The 19005-nt window shown below is 39.4% G+C and overlaps 3 protein-coding genes across 6 annotated transcripts; 1 reads left to right on the forward strand and 2 right to left on the reverse strand.

Moving 5' to 3' along the window:
* On the reverse strand, positions 1 to 4421 carry ube2t (ubiquitin-conjugating enzyme E2T (putative)). Its single transcript, XM_026153434.2, has 7 exons — positions 4263 to 4421; positions 3883 to 3992; positions 3095 to 3164; positions 2889 to 2994; positions 2653 to 2751; positions 1832 to 1915; positions 1 to 278 (listed from the first exon to the last, which is right to left on the reverse strand). Exons 2-7 carry the CDS (start codon positions 3989 to 3991, stop codon positions 162 to 164), a joined length of 585 nt encoding a protein of 194 aa, XP_026009219.1. The 5' UTR covers position 3992; positions 4263 to 4421; the 3' UTR covers positions 1 to 161.
* A 5983-nt stretch (positions 4422 to 10404) lies between these two features.
* LOC113012955 (putative methyltransferase YdaC) lies at positions 10405 to 13059 on the reverse strand. Of its 3 annotated transcripts, none has more exons than XM_026153429.2 (4): positions 12918 to 13059; positions 12255 to 12511; positions 11045 to 11225; positions 10405 to 10937 (listed from the first exon to the last, which is right to left on the reverse strand). In XM_026153429.2, the coding sequence occupies exons 2-4, from the start codon at positions 12507 to 12509 to the stop codon at positions 10741 to 10743; spliced, it is 633 nt and encodes a 210-aa protein (XP_026009214.1). In that variant the 5' UTR covers positions 12510 to 12511; positions 12918 to 13059; the 3' UTR covers positions 10405 to 10740. The 3 variants fall into 3 exon arrangements, with proteins under 3 accessions (XP_026009214.1, XP_026009213.1, XP_080151524.1); XM_026153428.2 differs by having other exon boundaries at positions 12922 to 13057; XM_080295398.1 differs by lacking the exon at positions 12918 to 13059 and adding an exon at positions 12770 to 12876.
* A 233-nt stretch (positions 13060 to 13292) lies between these two features.
* etv7 (ETS variant transcription factor 7) lies at positions 13293 to 18570 on the forward strand. 2 transcript variants are annotated; one of them, XM_026153402.2, is made up of 9 exons: positions 13293 to 13584; positions 13792 to 13930; positions 14058 to 14222; positions 14300 to 14476; positions 15639 to 15743; positions 15839 to 15982; positions 17179 to 17321; positions 17476 to 17576; positions 17674 to 18570. In XM_026153402.2, exons 1-9 carry the CDS (start codon positions 13552 to 13554, stop codon positions 17861 to 17863), a joined length of 1197 nt encoding a protein of 398 aa, XP_026009187.2. In that variant the 5' UTR covers positions 13293 to 13551; the 3' UTR covers positions 17864 to 18570. The 2 variants fall into 2 exon arrangements, with proteins under 2 accessions (XP_026009187.2, XP_080151523.1); XM_080295397.1 differs by having other exon boundaries at positions 13383 to 13584; positions 15615 to 15743.
* The last annotated feature ends 435 nt before the right edge of the window (positions 18571 to 19005 follow it).

Genomic DNA, 19005 nt, shown 5'->3' on the forward strand with positions numbered 1-19005 from the left:
TACATTAATAAAATGAAACTTTAATATCACAACACAAGCACGCACATTATACATACAGCCATCCACATACATTTAAAAACAGGAAGACAAGTCTTACATCTGTGTATAAAATTAATACCACAGTTCTAACAAGGTGTCAGTTTTCTCAGGTGAGGTGGAAACTACACACAGGTTCTCTTTGCTGGATCTTCTGCTTCCTGCTGCACACTGTGCGCTTCTCTTTTTCGGGTTGATGCTTTCTGATCAGGAGTATTTTCTTTGTTGCCATCCACAACACCCTGGGGAGAAAAAATGCATTAAAAAACAAAACACCCTACTCCTCCTAAACCAGAAAATCATCGAGTCAGTTAAACTGCTGGGGTAAGTAGCAGAGGGGGTTGTTAATGAAATTATATACAGGTGCACTACAGGTGAAAATGTAGCGCACCCTCATGACATGTTGTCTCAGTTTTTTCCATTGGCTGGGGTCAGTGTCACTACTGCTAGCATGAGTAATATTTGGATCCCACCAGAGGTTGGCCAGCTCGTGTTCCTTTAGTTTTTCTGAGCAGTGCAGATGTACATGATGCACTCCATTAGTAATCAGAATCAGAAAGGGTTTTATTGCCAAATGTTGAGCGGGTTTACAACATTAGGAAATTGCTGCGGTGCTTCAGTGCAAACATACTGTTATAAATTACGCTTAAATAGACATGAAAATAAAAATGAGAATAAGAATTAAAAGTGCTAAGTAGATAGATAGATATACACATGATATATACATGAGTGCAGGTGGTGATCAGTGCCAAACATGGAATGATGCAGTGAACACAGCGTAGGGTCATGTGTTAGTGGTGGGAACAGTCATACAGTTATTGTTCATGTGTCCAACAGCAGAGGGGAAGAAACTGTTCTTATGGCGAGATTACACTATAGTTACAGTAGGGAAAACAGTGGCTGGACACTGTAGCATGATCAAAATTGTTGCAACCATGTGCAATGACCTTGCAGTCTCATTGCCTCCAATTTGAACGCTTCGAAGAAGCAGTCTCTGAAGCAACGTTTTGCCGCCATCCTCAAAGCCGTAAAAAAGGGATGAAACTGATCCCCTTCCATTTTGCAGCTGAATGAGGGCAAGCTGGTAATAACACGCAAAATGTTTGTCATGATTAAGTAGTAAGATTAGTAGCAAAATTCCACATCTCTTGCCACCTGTTTCCATAAATTCAGAAGTTCCTCCACAAAGTGACATGATTGCTGCAGGACAGCAATCTAACTGCAAAGTGCCATACGTGCTTGACAACTTTGCTTTTATACAGTAACAATTGCCAGCTCAGTTGCTCTGACTGACTAACTAACTTAAATCAGCTGTCACATGCTAGCAATCTCTCTGTGTTTATAGATTAGAGAGCAAATATTTGCAAAACCTTGCCAATCTTTCTGGGAGTGATTACAGTCAATCTGAATTGTTTGGACAAGTTGCTTTCCTCTAGGCAATCTGTGCAGTCACCTTACAATTGAGGTTTGTCCAGAGGTCGAGTATGCAACACCCTCAACCCCCAATCACAGAATGCAAAAAAAAAATCAGTGCAATTACAAGGAGGTTATTTTCACTTTAATGCGACTGCAAATAAACAAGTTCTATTTACTCGGCCTATAATGTTCTATTGCAGGAGCACAGCACAACCATGTGGGTCAAATAAAACAGTGCACACAACTAATACATTAACATTGTTGTGGAGCAAGTGACAGGAATCATGTGACTAAGAATAGAGCAGCAGTCAGAGTGTAATTACATTAAATGATTAATAATTATAATTATATTATATTATATAAGTCCTTAGTAACTCACAGAATTCTTCTGGACGGCATGTTCTTGTGTCCACTTCCTGGCCTTCTCCATAAACAGGTGTTTGTTGTATTTGAATTCCGATGACTAAATTACGGGAAAAATAGATAAAAGTATAAAGTTGGATTATCGAATCATTCACTGTGCTACAGCTGAACACAGCTGCTCTCTAACCCAACAGGTTTTAGCTTAAAGGGGTTTTTGACTTGCATCTAAACAAGTCATTTTGGCATTTACCACACTCCCGGACTTGTCTTTAATTACTTAGCACAGCGGTCCCCAACCTTTTTTGCGCCACGGACCGGTTTATGCCCGACAATATTTTCACGGACCGGCCTTTAAGGTGTCGCGGATAAATACAACAAAAGAAAACTAGTATTGGTACCGAAAAAAATAAGATTTATTCATAACACACGTGAAAAGACCCAGGAAAACCGAGTTAATGATAAAAACAATAACAAAATAACGCTGAACACCGATAAAAACCAAACATTTCACACCTGAGCCTCTACTCTCACGGCCCGGCACCAAACGACTCACGGACCGGTACCGGGCCGAGGCCCGGGGGTTGGGGACCGCTGACTTAGGATACCTTTTATTTCCAGGGATGAATTTGAATCAATTAAAAACGGAACTATGTATTTTAGTCAAGACAATGTCTTTAAAACTGTTTTTTTTTTTTTTTTTTTTAAATAAAGAGCTACTGTTACATGACAATATAGGTAACTCACAATTTTCTAAAAATAAAATAAACCACCACAGACAGATTGTGCATGATAGATAGCTGGACGTACAGGATGGACAACACACTATGTGTGACTCACTATATCAGCCATCAGGGGGTCGTCTGGATTTGGCTCCGCCATGAGTAGCTGTATGGAAGTGAGGACTGTGGAGATGTTTAGAGATGGCTTCCAGGCACCCTGAAAAAAAAAAAAAAGAAATAAATATAAAGACAACACTACATCTGAAATGTATAAAATGCAACATATATCCTTGTGTCCACCATGTAATGGTGTTGAAATAAAGAGTTTATTATGTACTGGAAATCTCTTATAACCTTTGGTGGCAGTTTAAGAGCATCATGGCAGATCCGTCCTGAATTGTCAATGTTTGGATGGTAGATTGGAGTCAAGAATCGTATTTTGGGAGGCTCAAACGGGTACCTAAGAGAAAAAAAAAGCATGTCAGTCCTGCTAGAGTGGAGTGAGAACATGTAACTAGTAGAGAGAAACCCATCGACGTTAAAGCTCAAAGAAGAAGTACCTCTCTGGAATCTTGACCTCCAAGGAGAAGACTCCACCATCATAAGGAGTTCCTGATCCACCCAGTATCTCTGGAACATAACAGGGGTTAAAGATATGGTCATGTATTTGATATATTTTAATGACAGGATCCACTGCAAAAATGGATGTCAGAGGGATCTTAATCAGGTGAAATATTCGGAGTATATAGTATAGGTAAATGTATCTTGGCAATTTGTTAGGTACACCTGTTCAACTGTCTGACAATCAGCTAATCACGAGGCATCAACTCAGTGCATTATGGCATATAGACATGATCATTGCAACCTGCTGAAGTTCAAACTGAGCATCAGAATCGGAAGGAAAGCCGATTTAAGTGACTTTGCTAGTAACGTGATTTTCTTAGTGCCAGATATGGTGGTGAGACTCTTTCAGGACCTGCTGATCTACTGAGATTTTCCACATAAGCATCTCTAGAATGCACAGAGAAATGTCCAAAATGAAAAATGTTCAGTGAGCAGCAGATCTGGGTCAAAATACCCCACTGATTTCAGAGGTCAGAGGAAAATGGCTACGCTGGTTTGAGCTGATAGGAAGGAAACAATCCAAAAGAGCCTCGATGAACGCATAACGCATCAAATTTAGAAGCAGACGGGCCGCAGGAGCAGAGACCACACTGGGCACCGCCGCAGTTAAAAATTACGATAGTTGTGAAGGCAACACAGAGGTCCAACCTGGTACTAGCAACGCACATAAGAAAGTGTCTGGCAAGTATAGCTTTAGTCGTTTAAGTGACACAGTAGTACATACGTGCCCGGAGGTCGTCTATCTGATCTTCGGTCTGCCAGCATGTTATCCCAGGGGGGGGCTCGGTGCTTAGCATTTGAAGTTCACGTTTCAAACGAGAAGCCCTCTGCATTCTGAAAAACAGGCAGCTGGCTAATTAGCGTTACACTTAAAGTTCGTGGGTCAGTCTCCACACACGCTTGTAATAATTTAATCCTAAACGTAGAACATTTACTGTCAAATTGCTCAATGAGACAGTGGTTTGTTTGTGATGTTAGCTGCCTTCTTGTGATGCTGAGCTAACGCCTTTGCTTACTAATGTGAAGGCCGAGAAATAAACACCTTCTTAGTGCAAAAAGTCTAATAACAACTTGTCAGGTGGAGAGCACCTCTCGTTTACTTACTTTTTATCAGCTGTGCACTTGATAATCACTGTCTATCTTAATCGAAATGTCAGTTTCACAGCTCTCGGCGAAGCAGCGTCATCGACTCTGTTTTGGATTTCCCTCTCCTTACGTATGCACCGCCCGCGCGCCGCTCTTCTTCTTCTTCTTCTGTTGGATTTATTCAGATGAATTACCGCCACCGTGTGGTCCCGAGTGTGAGCTACCAGGAGGCTACTTCTGCGCACAAATAACACAGCATCATTTTTATTTTTAATTTAACAGTGTTACAGTGATCATCCTGCAATCCAGTAGCCTCTCTGCTTGCCGCTCGAAACACTGGGCAACTAACCATTCATGTGTATGTGTGAAATATGATTCTTAGAGGATACTAAAATCACTTTTCATTTATAGCCTTACAAAAAGGAACAAGAAGCGTCTCCTGGTGACTCTCTGGTCTCTAGTCGGTATTTACTTATAAGGTAATATTTGTGTATTTTCAATATATGAATTTAGTTTTCTTTGTTCTTTTCAAATGTAATTTAAGAGGTTTCAAATAAGGGTGGCATGACAAATGTATACTTTGGTTACACAAATATTGCCTAGGAGTAGGTAATGGATAATAGGTACTGACTTGTAAAAAAAAAAGGGTTTAAAAGACCTGAGCATGTGATCTAATATTGCACTACAATTTACACTACCGTATATCTAACTAACAAAGCAGTTCATCATCTTTTTCTTGACAACACTTTCTTTAAAGATATAGGCATTTTGGGTAAACTTGAATGAAAAGAAGACACAGGTGAAATGTAAAAGCGAGATCAGAGGTCAAATATGAAATTATATTTGGAAGCAAACTATAATGTGATACTGACCCCATATAACAGTATCATTTCCCAAATGTTGCCAGTGCAAAAGTGCAGTAGACTTTATTTTTTATTAAAGTTTGACCTTATTTAATCTCGAAGAAGAAGACAGAGGCCCAAAGTAACGCGATATTTATAATCCCCATGTATAATTAAATGCCTGTATGTCTATGTGACAGTACGAAACATAACTGTAACTAGAAAAATTTGCATTTCCTGCGAAAATGCAGTGTGGATGCTTAAAGCTGAAGCTGTATGCAAAAAGTAGCTGAAAAAGCTGAAAAGTTGCAGAAATTGTAAAAACTTTGCAGAAGCAAAAGAAGTTTGCTAAAATGGAATAACTTAGCAGAACTGCAATATCTTAGAGGAAACATAATACTTGGCAGAAATACAATAGCATAGCAGAATTTAGCAGAAATATTGTAACTTACCAGAAACATGATAACTTCTCAAAAATACAAGAATTTAGGAGAAATAGTATAAGATAACAGAAAGAATATATTTAGCCAAAAATACTTAAACATTACAGAAACACTATGATTTAGAAAAATAGTACAACAGAGCAGAAATATTGTGATTTACCAGAGACACTGTGATGAACTATGAATATTGTAATTTTAAATTGAGACTATGTTTTAGCACAAATATTATAATTTGGCAGAAATACTATAATTTAGCAGAAATACTATATTAAGCACAAATCCTATAAAAAGCAGAAATGGCATGATTAAGCACAAATACTACATTTAGTAGAAATACTTTGTTTTAGCACAAATCCCATAAAAAGCAGAAATACTGTACTATGATTTAGTAGAAAAACTATAATTAATCAGAAATACTAAATTTAGCAGAAATACTATATTAAGCACAAATACTATGAAAAGCAGAAATAGTATATTAAGCACAAATCTTATAAAATAGCAGAAATGCTATGATTTAGCACAATAGTAATAAGTTAAACAGAAAAATTGGAAAAGCAAAATGGACAGCTGAAAAAATGCTGAACATGCTGAGGGTCCCTCAAATATACTTGTTAAATGACAAAAATCTGCAAAAAAATTTATTACAGCCACACAATCACAAATATGTACACATGAGGAAACACACATGCACATAGAGACCCACACACAAGATCCAATTCAGTCAACCAGTCTAAATATATTGAATTTAAATCTTAGAATGAGATCATCCCATTAAAAGCCTCTCTCTCTCTCTCTCTCTCTCTCTGTCACAGACACACACACACACACACACACACACACACACACACACACACACACACACACACACACACACACACAGGGAGAGAGGACTAAGTTTCTAGGTCAGCCTGGGAACTGCTGAATTTGAATCCACCAATCAGAGAGCCTGTGCACTTTTCCCCACCAAAACAGGTGCATCTGTTTACACACGCAGCAGCACAGAGAGACACAGGATTTTTGCAGTCTATTTCTCATAGTGACGACTCCCTCAAACAAATGACCGTAATTTCCTAACCGTAGGGGCTAGAACGGTCATTCTTACACCGTTTTGTTCAGAAGAGGTGGGGGAATCTTCAAGTGTTGACAATTTAATATTAAAATATGAATTTTTAGAGATATATGACATGGATGACTTGTTGACTTAGAAGCCACGAATTCCCCAATATGCAAATTTGAATGCCTGAGACCACATATGTGATTGGCTGGCTGGGAAGCCGTGCAGGCCCTGATTTGTGGATTTGAATTCCTCAGCCCTCAGATATGATTGGCTGGCTTAGAAGCCATGAAGTCCCCAATATGCAAATTTGAATGCCTCAGGACACATATATGATTGGCTGGGAAACCGTGCAGGACCTGATTTGAAAATTTGAATGTCTAAGTCCTCACAGAGGATTGGCTGCCTGGGGACCAGGCAGAAATATATAGAAATACTATGATTAAGCATAAATACTACATTTAGTAGAAATACTATGTTTTAGCACAAATCCTATAAAAAGCAGAAATACTATAATTTAGCAGAAATACTATATTAAGCACAAATCATATAAAAAGCAGAAATACTATATTTAGCACAAATCCTATAAAAAGCAGAAATACTATATTAAGCACAAATTCTATAAAAAGCAGAAATACTATATTAAGCACAAATCCTATTAAAAGCAGAAATACTATATTAAGCACAAATCTTATAAAATAGCAGAAACAGTATGATTTAGCACAATAGTAATAAGTTAAACAGAAAAATTGGAAAAGCAAAATGGACAGCTGAAAAAATGCTGAACATGCTGAGGGTCCCTCAAATATACTTGTTAAATGAAAAAATCAGCAAAAAAATGCACAGGGAGAGAGAAGTGAGTTTCTAGGTCAGCCTGGGAGCTGCTGAATTTGAATCCACCAATCAGAGAGCCTGTGTACTTTGTCCCGCCAAAACATGTGCCTCTTTTTACACACACAGCACAGAGAGGCACAGGATTATTGCAGCCTATTTCTCATAGTGAGGACTCCCCTCAAACAAATGACCATAATTTCCTAACCATAGGGGCTAGAGCGGTCATTCTTACACCGTTTTGTTCAGAAGAGATGGGGGAATCTTCAAGTGTTGACAATTTATCATTAAAATATGAATTTTTAGAGATATATGACATGGATGACTTGTTGACTTAGAAGCCACGAATTCCCCAATATGCAAATTTGAATACCTGGAGCCCACATACATGATTGGCTGGCTGGGAAGCTGTGCAGGCCCTGATTTGTGGATTTGAATTCCTCAGCCCTCAGATATGATTGGCTGGCTTAGAAGCCATGAAGGCCCCAATATGCAAATTTGAATGCCTCAGGACACATATATGATTGGCTGGGAAACCGTGCAGGCCCTGATTTGAAAATTTGAATGTCTAAGTCCTCACAGAGGATTGGCTGCCTGGGGACCTGGCAGAAATATATAGAAATACTATGATTAAGCATAAATACTACATTTAGTAGAAATACTATGTTTTAGCACAAATACTATAAAAAGCAGAAATACTATAATTTAGCAGAAATACTATATTAAGCACAAATCCTATAAAAAGCAGAAATACTATATTAGGTACAAATCCTATAAAAAGCAGAAATACTATATTAGGCACAAATAGTATAAAAAGCAGAAATACTATAATTTAACAGAAATACTATGTTTGGCACAAATCCTATAAAAATAATAAATACTATAATTTAGCAGAAATACTATATTAGGCACAAATCTTATGAAAAGCAGAAATAGTATCATTTAGCAGAATAGTAATAACTTACAAAATTACAAATATGAAGGCATATTGAAACACAAATGCACAGAGGGACACACAAACACAGGCTCTAATCCAGTCAACCAGTCTAACTATATTCAATTTAAATCCTACAATGACATGCTGCCAAATAAGGGCAGGGTCCTCTCTCTCCCACTAAACACACACACACACACACACACACACACACACACGCACACACACACACACACACACACACACACACACAGACAGACACAGAGGGAGAGAGCTGCCGAATTTAAATCCACCAATCAGAGTGGCTGTTTATGTTTTCCCGCCAAAACAGGTGCATCTTTTTACACACGCAGGACAGAGAGGCACAGGATTATTGCAGCCTATTTCTCATAGTGAGGACTTCCCTCAAACAAATGACCATAATTTCCTAACCGTAGGGGCTAGAGCGGTCATTCTTACACCGTTTTGTTCAGAAGAGATGGGGGAATCTTCCAGTGTTAACAATTTATCATTAAAATATGAATTATTAAAGATATTAGACTTCTAATGCACCATAACTGAGCAGAGCGAAGCAAAAACTGCCTTGACTTGCCCTCAAACAACGCTTTCTAACTCTAAATCTATTTGGAGTATCGATATCATTCTTTCACCGTAAGAGACAGCAGGCTTTGGTGAACAGTCAGAGAAATTTTCAGGTCTCTGTGGAAATCCAACAAAAAGTTATGACGAGAGAAAAAAGTGGTTCATTTCCAGAGTTTGAAATCTGAAGAAATCTGAGCGAAGGACGAATTTCCTACCCTCAAACAAGTCCAACTCATTTCAGAACGGTAATAGGTGAGAAAGAAATTCTTGAATTGTGAGCGTCAGGAGTGTCTGAAGATATACCGGGACAAGCCTCATGTCTTAACTTTGCTTCGTTAAGGAGATATGACGATTCGAATATGCCTCTCATTACAGAAATCCAGCGATGATTTTGAACAAGCTCTCCATTCACTTTATATGGAGAGTTTTCTGACATTGTGTTAGTCTGAGGAGATTTGCAAAAATTCTATAAATCCCACAACAATGATAGTGACATTTTCTGAAAGCCAGCAAAAATACCTACGTTTTGATGTATAATTTGTGGAAGTTGAGTGAAAATTGAGCAAGTAGCAAGAAGTTGTTCGGACATGAAGTGAAAATTGCAAAACCTTCAGTGACACACTGGAAGCCAAGAGCATAGCAACCATAACAACGCATGTATTTTGTGAAAAATCACAATTTTGCAACTCAAAACTTTAAGAGGCATAAAAGTAAAACGGTAAAAGATTTGAAAAAGCTGAATCATACATGAATAGCCCAATAATTTGTGAACATTTTAAAGTTTGAATGGTTTTTCTAGGCGAAAGTATGAGGAAGTAGTTAAGTTTCAAAAACAAGCAAAATTTAGCAGAATTTTGGAAGTTTTCCATTCATTTCAATGGGACAAATTAAAGGAAAAAAGCTTAATATTTTAAAAAGTATAATAGCAAAAAATAGCAAAAATCATAGCGCAAATTAGCAGAAATAGCAGAATAGTTTAAAATTTGAACGGTGAAAATAGCACAAAAATTGTGGAAGTAGTTAAAGGACGAAAAATGAGCAACTTGAAGAATAATAATAATAATAATAATAATAAAGAATAAAGAGAAACAGGAACTCAATAGTGTGGATGCTTAAAGCATCCACACAATAAGTAACTTGATATCACATTATCACTTGGACCTTCAGATCCATCTGTTGACCCTGAAGGACAGAGGTCAGTTATGATATGACATTTTAAAATCTTTTAAGATGCTTTTTGTGGACTTTACATCCATCAATTATTAAGTTGATGGATGTAAAGTAATTATTAATGGATTGTTAACACGTCCCCACTTTGCAAAGTTTGATCAGAATTCATTCAAAAGCTTTTGAGCTTTTGAGTTTAAGGACAAAATGACACACACCCCAACGCTACCAAATATATCATTTCTTGGTGGAGCTGACACCATGAGTTTTGTTTTATTTTGACAGCAGAAGCACTATAAGACTTTGGTATCATCTTGTGTGTTTTATTCTTTCTAATTCTTTTATTCCTGTTTTCCATTTATTGCATGATTACACATTCATACAGTTGGGTTTCCTCCATAGAGTTCTTCATTATGTTTTATTTCCACTTTTCACAGTAATGCTGTTTTGAAGCTTTAAAATCACCATACTGTATACTGGTACTGATGTAAGAACATTGCACGTAGGGAATGACAGAAAATGATATAAAACTTCTCATCTGTATATGTTTATCATTATGATAAGTTCAAGTTTATCCATCTTCAAAAGGAAGACCATTAATGACTGATGTAATCACACTAAACTTCATAATTGCATAAGTATCTTATTTGAAGGCAGTGGCAAAGATAGCCTGAAAAGTAATGTTTCTGTCCTGCTTGTCCTCCATTCTGACATCAGTGAAGCCGGAGTCTCTCAGAGCTGCCATGTAGGCCTCTGGGCGCCAGTTTTCCCCTGGCATCACCCCCTTCGCTGCTATCGTAGCCACACGAGAAAGCCTCAGAGTTGTGACCATCAGGGCTCCTGGGTGGGTTAAAAAGATGGGGAAATTCAATTTGAGAATCATTATTTAAAGACAAGTTTTGGAACTAAATCTGTAAATAAAGTTTGCCTGACTGTCATGGCATTACCTGGCTTCATCACCCGGTGTATTTCTGCGGCTCCTTTTCTAAGATCAGGCCAGAAGTAGTAGCAGTTACAGTGAAAGACTCTGTCCACAGTGCTGTCTCTGAGAGGCATTGCTGCTACGTCACAGTGGTGGAGCGTCACTTTTTTACTCGCTATAAGTTCCATCATTTGTTTCTTTGCCATCTGTCAGACACAGAAGAATTACAATATTGTCCCTGATTAGCAGCTATGCTTTTCTTAGGTCTTAGCTGCCTGCTCAGCAGTGCTTGATTTTTATTTATTTATTTAATATACAACAAAGGTATGCAGAAGAACGCACAACACATCAAACCTTAAAGAAGCTGGGCCAGACCACACCAGGTGCGATCAGTTCAGAACAGGACATTGTTCACTAGTAGACGCTAATTTGCATGGGCTTGACAGAAGATTGGAAAACTCTGCATGGTCTGATGGTTCATGATTTCTGCTGTGGCATTTAGGTTCAGAATCCTTGGTTTTAACGTAAAACTCATTGTTGCAGCCACGGGCAGCACAAAGGTGACCCCTTAAACTGATTTTAGTCTCATTATGAGTTATTGGTTCTGTTAATAATTAGCTGGCATAAACTCACAGCATCAGTGGAGACATCAGCACATTAGTGATGTCACATTCTCCACTGACACAAGATGGCGCTAAACGTGTTTTAAAAACTTTAAGCTCTTATTTCTTAAATCCAGCTACACAGACAGTGTTACATCTATGTTAGTTTTGGGGAGATTTTAAATTAGATTTTAAACATCAAGTGTTTCATTCTGACTTTAAATGGCCTCCACATCATCTCAATTTAAGAGGATACCTCTGAGATATGGTGGTATCACTTCATGGGTGTCCAGCAGCCAAATCTGCAGCAACAATGTGATTTTTCCCTCATGTCAATATGGACCAAAATCAAAGAAATGTTTTCAGCACCTTGTTGAATCTATGACACAGATAACTCAGGCAGCTCTGAAGCCGGTGAAGTAACGAAATAAGTGGCCAGTGTGCGTATTTTCTCCGAAATAGTGCATTTTCTTTTTAAAGGCTTGCAATGTGTCTGCTTTAGCAAGGCTGAAGAGGCCACAACAAAGCTGTGTGCTTTTACTCTTTTTCAAAGACACTCTTCGTAACAGTAACAACCCACATGTATTAAATAAACTTGAATTTGACTTGTTTATTCCACTCTTTCTACCTCACCTGGTGCATGTACTCTGAGTAATCCACCCCTATAAGGTGGCCTGTGGGGCCCGTGAGCAGTTTGGCTGCAGACTGTAGACCCAGACCGGGGCCATGGCCCAGCTCCAGCACAGTGTCCCCAGGTTGGATGGCACACAGCTGCACAGCACTCTCCTCCAGGACCTGATTGTAAGCTGTGAGCCACTTGCTCACCAACCACCCTGCAAGTGATCGCGTGGGACGGCCCAGCTGTTTCCCCAGTGGTTCAGCCCACATGACTGAAAAAAACATGAAATATTTGGCTAAAACTTTCTGCTTTCAGGTTCAGCGGTGTTCAACGTGAGGACACGGTGTATAACATGTTATACATGGTTCGCCCTCACAGTGTGGCTGGACTTTGCTTATCATTATTTGTTGCGCAGTTAATGTTTAATCCGCTGATTTGTTTCAAAGCCAAGTAGAAGTTTATTAACATTGTTATTACTGAATAACCAATTAAAGTTGAGCACTTGATTGAAACTTGTAGATTTACAGACTCAGAGTATCGGGCCATCATTTTTCTCCGTTCAGGAGAATCCAAACAGCTGACACGGTGCCCTCACGCAGCACGCAGTTCACACGGGTACAGGACAACATGGCTGCCCCTCTGACTCTCGGTGCCAGTTGCCGGGATAAAGCGCTTACCTACTTTCGTTTACAGTCAGCGCTCGTCGGCTCTCAGCCACGCCGCAGTTTAGTCTTCCTGGTAGTGGGAGGAGCTTGTGCTTCATCGGCGCACGCGCTGCTCCGTTCCGGGGTGTCCTACACCTCTTAAGTATCTCTGGCACTTCTTATCATCGACCACTTCCTGTAGTTTTCTTGTATTTTCTGGCCACACGGGTTACCGCTCATGTATGTATTGCGTAATAGCGAAACAGAAAGAAAGAGAAATAAAAACTATTCAAAAAATAAAACAAAAATAGGTGTCACCCTCCCTCCACCCGCATTTCATTTATGAACGAGAGCGTCTGCTGCAGCGCTTCTGTAAATATACTACTGCGTGTCTAAACAAGTGCAGTCAAAGGTTTTGGAAATGTCCTCTGTCGTTGCTTCCTCCAATCATCCTATTTTGCACACACCCCCCTGCAGGGATTATATTTCTTTCGTTTTCATTTCCCGGAAGGGTTGATTGTGAAAATAGTGGCGTTTAAAAAAATCTTCGAGTGTGTTCGTTTAAAAGTGAGTTTTGTTTGAGACGTGACCCGAAGTTTGTTTTCACTCTGCTCATGAGGAAGTCCCTCTATTTTCTGTGCAGTCGAGCAGATTAAAGGACGTCTCCATGGAGAGCGTTTCCCCGTCACCTTTGATCAAGGTAAGTTAGTCTTTCAGGGGCAAATCTTTCAAAGCCTGTGGTCTAAAACCACAAACCTGGAATCCGACTCAGTTTTTGTTTGAGCTTTCGTGCCTTAGTCGTTGGACGGTGACCAGCAGCTGTTGTTTATGCTCTCTGTCGCTCAGCATTGCTGCTCCAAAACTGCTGAGTACTGTGACTATAGCCATTTGTATCGATGTTTTGTAGCAAGAAAACAGTCCTCCATCGATTGTACGTGAAAAGCAAGTCAACATTTATCCCACTGTGCATCACTCCCCACCTACCCAAGATCCTTTGGTTAGTCCTCCCACTCAAGAAGACTTGTGGCATCTGCCTGGAAGGCTGAGTGAGTTAAATTATCCTCTCTGTTCTACTTATCTGTTAATATTAATTGCAGATATGACTGCAGATACACATATGCAGCACCTTCTGCAAGCACATTAGATTTGAAATGATGCATTTATTGTTTCCAGGAATTAACCCGTCCCTGTGGGATAAAGATGATGTTTCCCTGTGGCTCCACTGGGCTCAAAAGGAGTACTCGCTGCGCCGGCCGGAGAAGGGCCGATTTGAGATGAACGGCAGAGCCTTGTGTCTCCTCACTAAGGAGGACTTCAGACGCCGCTGCCCCAGCTCAGGTGGACATGAGTTAGTAGATCGAAGTCACCTGTTTCCGTGGCTGCATTTTCATATGAAATCCCTCATTTTTCTGCAGGTGATGTTCTGTATGAGATCCTTCAGTGTGTGAAGCAGCAGAGGAGGAGTGTGGTATGTGACCCGCCTAACACAACTCCTCCCGTGGCAGCTGGACACCTTCAGGGTCCAGTCAGCTGCCAGGTAATCGCTCACACAGTCCAAGAGCCACAGTCTCCCAAAGTCAGTGGCACCCCGGGTGAGTAAAATTAAGGAGTACATTTATAAATATATATACTGCTATACTACAGTTCAGTGTAAAGGCAGACAGATGTATTTGTACACAAGTTGTAGACTCAGAGTGCTTTACATGGGGCAAAAAAGAAAATGCATTAGATCAGCAATAGAATGTAAAAAAAGAAAAAATAGAGTAAAATTTAAAGAAATGACAAGAAACGTAGCAGTGTGTTGTGTACAGTAATTCAACAAAGACACACAGGGAGAGAGAAATGTTTTTGTTTAGATTTGAATGTGGCCATGATTGGACACACTGAACATTACCTGTTGGTCTGTGTACAGAATAATAGATAAAAGCACCTTTGGCTTGGTTCTCATCAGAGGCTCTGCCTCTTGTAAAGTTTTAGGAGGATCTCTAGTCTTCAGGAACATTTGTATCCACATAAGAACTCGTTTATTCTGGTTGGATCGTGGGTGTGAATACTTCCTGATCTACCACATGTGCAAACATATCACGTGGGAATCCTTTCTCTTTCCCACTTTTGTTTTACTCTACATGTGAGGACATCCATTGACTTCTTATCCCCCAAATTTAAAGACTGACGCTAATCAATGTTTGCTCACCCCTAACTGAAATGTTTTCCTTTGCTCTGTGCTTTTTCTTCACATGTGAGGAATAGTGATTCGCTGGCAAAGATGAAATAAACCCTCATTATTTTGTGATTGGGTACTTTGATTGACTTCTCTGCAAAAACGGATTTTATTTGCTCACCTAATTACATGATGCGTTAAGCAGTTATCAGATAATTTATAATGATGAAGAAATGGAAATGCTGAAGTACCAGAACCATAAATGGTGTATGCGTACACTACACAAAGACACACACCCACAAACGTTTGTCAAGCAAAACAACTGTATAATCTTTCCCAGAAAAAGAATGTGTTGGCCAATGGTCTTCAGTTTCCTGGAAAAAGGATCCTTTAACTCTCAAGTTCAGAAGAATGACTTTGTTCTGCGCTCTGTCTGCTAGAAGTAAAACAGTCTCTGTGTTAAACATTAGCTTGTGCTAAGCCTGATATTATAAAATGTTCATGTGGCTGTAAAGTCACTTTTACTTTCACTTTAGCGTTTCACATTTCCTCATATTTCTGACTCACAGTTTTACCCGCTTTCACCACCACAGTGTTGGCTGCTGTCGGGGCCACTGTAAGCAGCCAGCCAAAATCAGTGTCAGCCCTTACAGATCGCCCCATCTGCTACACCTTGTCTGCACCACTCACACAAAAGAGTGAGTATGACAAATGGCCATAGCAGAAGTAAATTGTCCTGCAATTCCTACTGTTTCAGAGGCTTCATTTCTTTGTTGCCGTCTGTGTCTCTCAGACGGATCAGCGGGTACCTCAACATTGCACCACAATCAGGATGAGTGTAATCCCCAAACGAAGAACATCACCCCGGAGCCTCTGAACCTCTCCAGTCGACATAAGCCAAGGAGTCCGCTGCACAAGGCAAACGGTCGCATCCCAGGTATTGTTACAATAATTTGTTGACTATTGTGCTCTTCATGTATTTAATCACAGAAAACACACAGAATTGTTAAAACCGTGTCTCTTTAAAAAGTGAAGAAAAAAAATCTCATATATCATAAACAGCATTTTATATACAATCAGCAAATGCACCAATAACATGAACACACTCAGTTTCCTAGAAACTATTTTAAGTCCAACACGTTGGATTTGTTTGTGAGGTAAAGAGCAAAACAGACACAACATCCTGAAGCAATAACCCAAAAGTGGACCTGCGCTTTAAATATTCAATAGTTGGCTATTTTATTCTTTTGTTATGTCTAAATGACGGCTCAAAATGATATGTTAATGTCAGGCTTACAGGTACACTTGTGGTGAGAAGTTTCCTCGTCATGAGCGCGAATGTCGTGGCAATTTGAGGCTTTCAATGATTTTCTTTGAACTGTTCTTTGTCCGGGTGGAATGATTGTACAACATACATCTTTAATGACTTTCTCTGATCCACACAGGGAGAAAAGTATACATACATTCACTTAAATCTCTTAATAAGTGGTGATGAAAGTCCTGCAGTGTTGTTTAACTACAATTGGTCGTTTCTCTTTACCAAAATAATAAAAAAGAAAGAACACAGATAGAACTTCAGAAGGTCTCTTGAAATTTCTAAACAACTCCAGATTCCAATATTATCAGCAAGTGTGTGTAAGTACAAGTTATTCGAACAGTGCGACTACTCTCAAAACCAGGAAACCAACCAATTTACATGAATTTGACCATTTCTGCCAAGATGAATGGTAAGTGGCTTGTTGATGGCTACTAAATGCATCTTGCTGTGGGACATTCAACTATATGTTAGTGAGCCTGTGTATATATACTGTTGACCCTGTGTGGATTAGAGAGAACCTAAAATAAATATAAACTTGTGTACCTAGTTCTTGTTTTCTAAAGTCGTTAAAGATGTCTGCTGTACAAGAACAGGTCGAATAAATCATTAAAAGATGTAAATGACCGTGGCATTCATCCACATGATTAGTGCATGTACACTTGTGACTACGCCATTTTTATACGTGTTTATTGGAACGTGGCACTGAGAGTGAAAATATACTAAATGGTACTGAATTGAACTTTAAATACGTATATTTGTGACAGTAGTGTAAGTTCTGCCAACACGTGTGTTATTACTCTTCTAATCATGGCCAGAGTGCAGGCTGCTGTGGGACTATGTGTATCAGTTGCTTTGTGATGACCGTTACCAAGAATACATTCGATGGGAAGATCCGGACAGCTTGGTTTTCAGGGTGGTGGACCCCAATGGATTGGCACGGCTCTGGGGAAACCACAAGGTGAGTTCCCAGTTCTCTGTGCTTCATCCATCAGGAAAAACGGCTACACAGGTGGAGAATAAAACAAAACAGAAAAAAGCAGGGAACACTGGGGAAAAGTGAATAATGTAGTGCATGACTTGCATGACTAATGATGCATGATCTCTTTTTACAGAACCGAGAAAATATGACGTATGAGAAAATGTCTCGGGCTTTACGGCATTACTACAAACTGAACATTATCAAAAAAGAAAGAGGACAAAAACTCCTTTTCAGGTCTCGTCTCTGCTCCTTTCTTTGTCATCCGCTTTCTATTTTCCTCTTAAATAACATTCAAACTCATCCTTCCTGCCTGTTCGTCGCCTCCATTCAGGTTTCTGAAACTCCCTCAAGATATCAAGAAACAGCAGGTCGACGCTTCCGGCGCCCTGGAGCACACTCCACCTCACGATGGCGACTTCCCGGACTCCAGTCCTACACAAGAGTTCTCTGAAGACCATTTTGAGGTTTCCCCTGATCGGACATCTCCACAGCCTCCCCCGACTGGTGCACCAGTGAGATAGAATAAAAGCGTGGATCATGTGTAGCAGCACGGCTCTTACCGAATAAAATAGGAGGTTGTAATATATTTATCTCGTGGTTTGAGCTTTCAGGGGAGGAAAAAATGCATGTACAGTCTGAAAAAACACAGTTGTGTTGTTTACTGTGAGATTTTTTTTTTTTTTCTCTGAATCAATGTGTGTATAACTGTGATCTGGGTAAACACTAATATTAAGAGTGAGGAAAACTGTGAAATTAATCACAGAATTATCCAGCCAGCAAAACTTAAAATTATCTGCTTCGTTCAATATAATCACATAACAGGGTTATTTTCATAAACTTTACAGGTCTTGCAGCTATGGGTTGGAAATGACTACAGTCCAATACGAGTTTAATAACATAAGAGAGGATAAATAACTGTTTTTGTTTTGAATGCTGGTTAATATTCAAGATTGTTTCCACCACTAGAAAAAAATTGCCATCAATAAGTCAAAATGTCAGGTTATTATCTCCCATTTTTGGTAGGGTATCTGAAAGTTTCAGCTTACGTAGTAATACCTTGAAATCTTCAGCGTAGCTCAGATTGGGATTTTTACAAATTGTTATTTTTTTCAGTGGTGGAAAGCAGCTTTTTCTATCCGTAGGTTAAGTATTTGGTGTTTCATTGTGTGTGTGTGTGTGAAAAGTTTGCATTGAACTTGCTTTGGAAAAATAAATATTTTAATGTATACTTTATTGTCCCTGAGGGGAAATTTCTCTCTGCATTTAACCCATTCACTCAGTGAAGCAGTGGGCAGCCACTGGACACCCAGGGAGCAGTGTGCAGGGACGGTACCTCGCTCAGGGGCACCTCAGGGCAGCCGTTCAGTGGATTTGAACCCCCGACCTTCCGATCATGGGGCAACCACTCTACCTACTGAGCTATCCCAATTATATATGTTGGTAAAACATTTCATATAAATGTTTTTCTGAGATGAAAATGATAAAGTTAACTTCTTATGACAAGCCAAACGTCAGGACAAAAATAGATCGTTGCTAAACAATTGCAATATTCACTCATGACAGTTGAATGGTCTGAATTTTGCCAGCAGGGGGTGCTGTTGTAAATTTAATAGGATTTACAATTCAATGATTCAAATACTCGTATTTCCTACAGTGGTTCAGC

Source organism: Astatotilapia calliptera, chromosome 20 (assembly GCF_964374335.1).
Source record: "Astatotilapia calliptera chromosome 20, fAstCal68.1, whole genome shotgun sequence".
Lineage (NCBI taxonomy): Eukaryota > Metazoa > Chordata > Actinopteri > Cichliformes > Cichlidae > Astatotilapia > Astatotilapia calliptera.

Coding starts and splice junctions, on each gene's coding strand:
- LOC113012955 (XM_026153428.2), bottom strand. CDS start 13,003: ATGAAGCACAAGCTCCTCCCACTACCAGGAAGACTAAACTGCGGCGTG. Junction 12,512..12,921: donor AGCGCTGACTGTAAACGAAA/GTAGGTAAGCGC, acceptor TGTTTTTTTCAG/TCATGTGGGCTGAACCACTG. Junction 11,226..12,254: donor ACTCAGAGTACATGCACCAG/GTGAGGTAGAAA, acceptor TGTGTCTGACAG/ATGGCAAAGAAACAAATGAT.
- ube2t (XM_026153434.2), bottom strand. CDS start 3,991: ATGCAGAGGGCTTCTCGTTTGAAACGTGAACTTCAAATGCTAAGCACC. Junction 1,916..2,652: donor ACCCCCTGATGGCTGATATA/GTGAGTCACACA, acceptor CCCGTAATTTAG/TCATCGGAATTCAAATACAA. Junction 279..1,831: donor ATGCCGTCCAGAAGAATTCT/GTGAGTTACTAA, acceptor TTTTCTCCCCAG/GGTGTTGTGGATGGCAACAA.
- etv7 (XM_080295397.1), top strand. CDS start 13,552: ATGGAGAGCGTTTCCCCGTCACCTTTGATCAAG. Junction 13,585..13,791: donor CCCCGTCACCTTTGATCAAG/GTAAGTTAGTCT, acceptor GATGTTTTGTAG/CAAGAAAACAGTCCTCCATC. Junction 17,322..17,475: donor GGCTCTGGGGAAACCACAAG/GTGAGTTCCCAG, acceptor CTCTTTTTACAG/AACCGAGAAAATATGACGTA.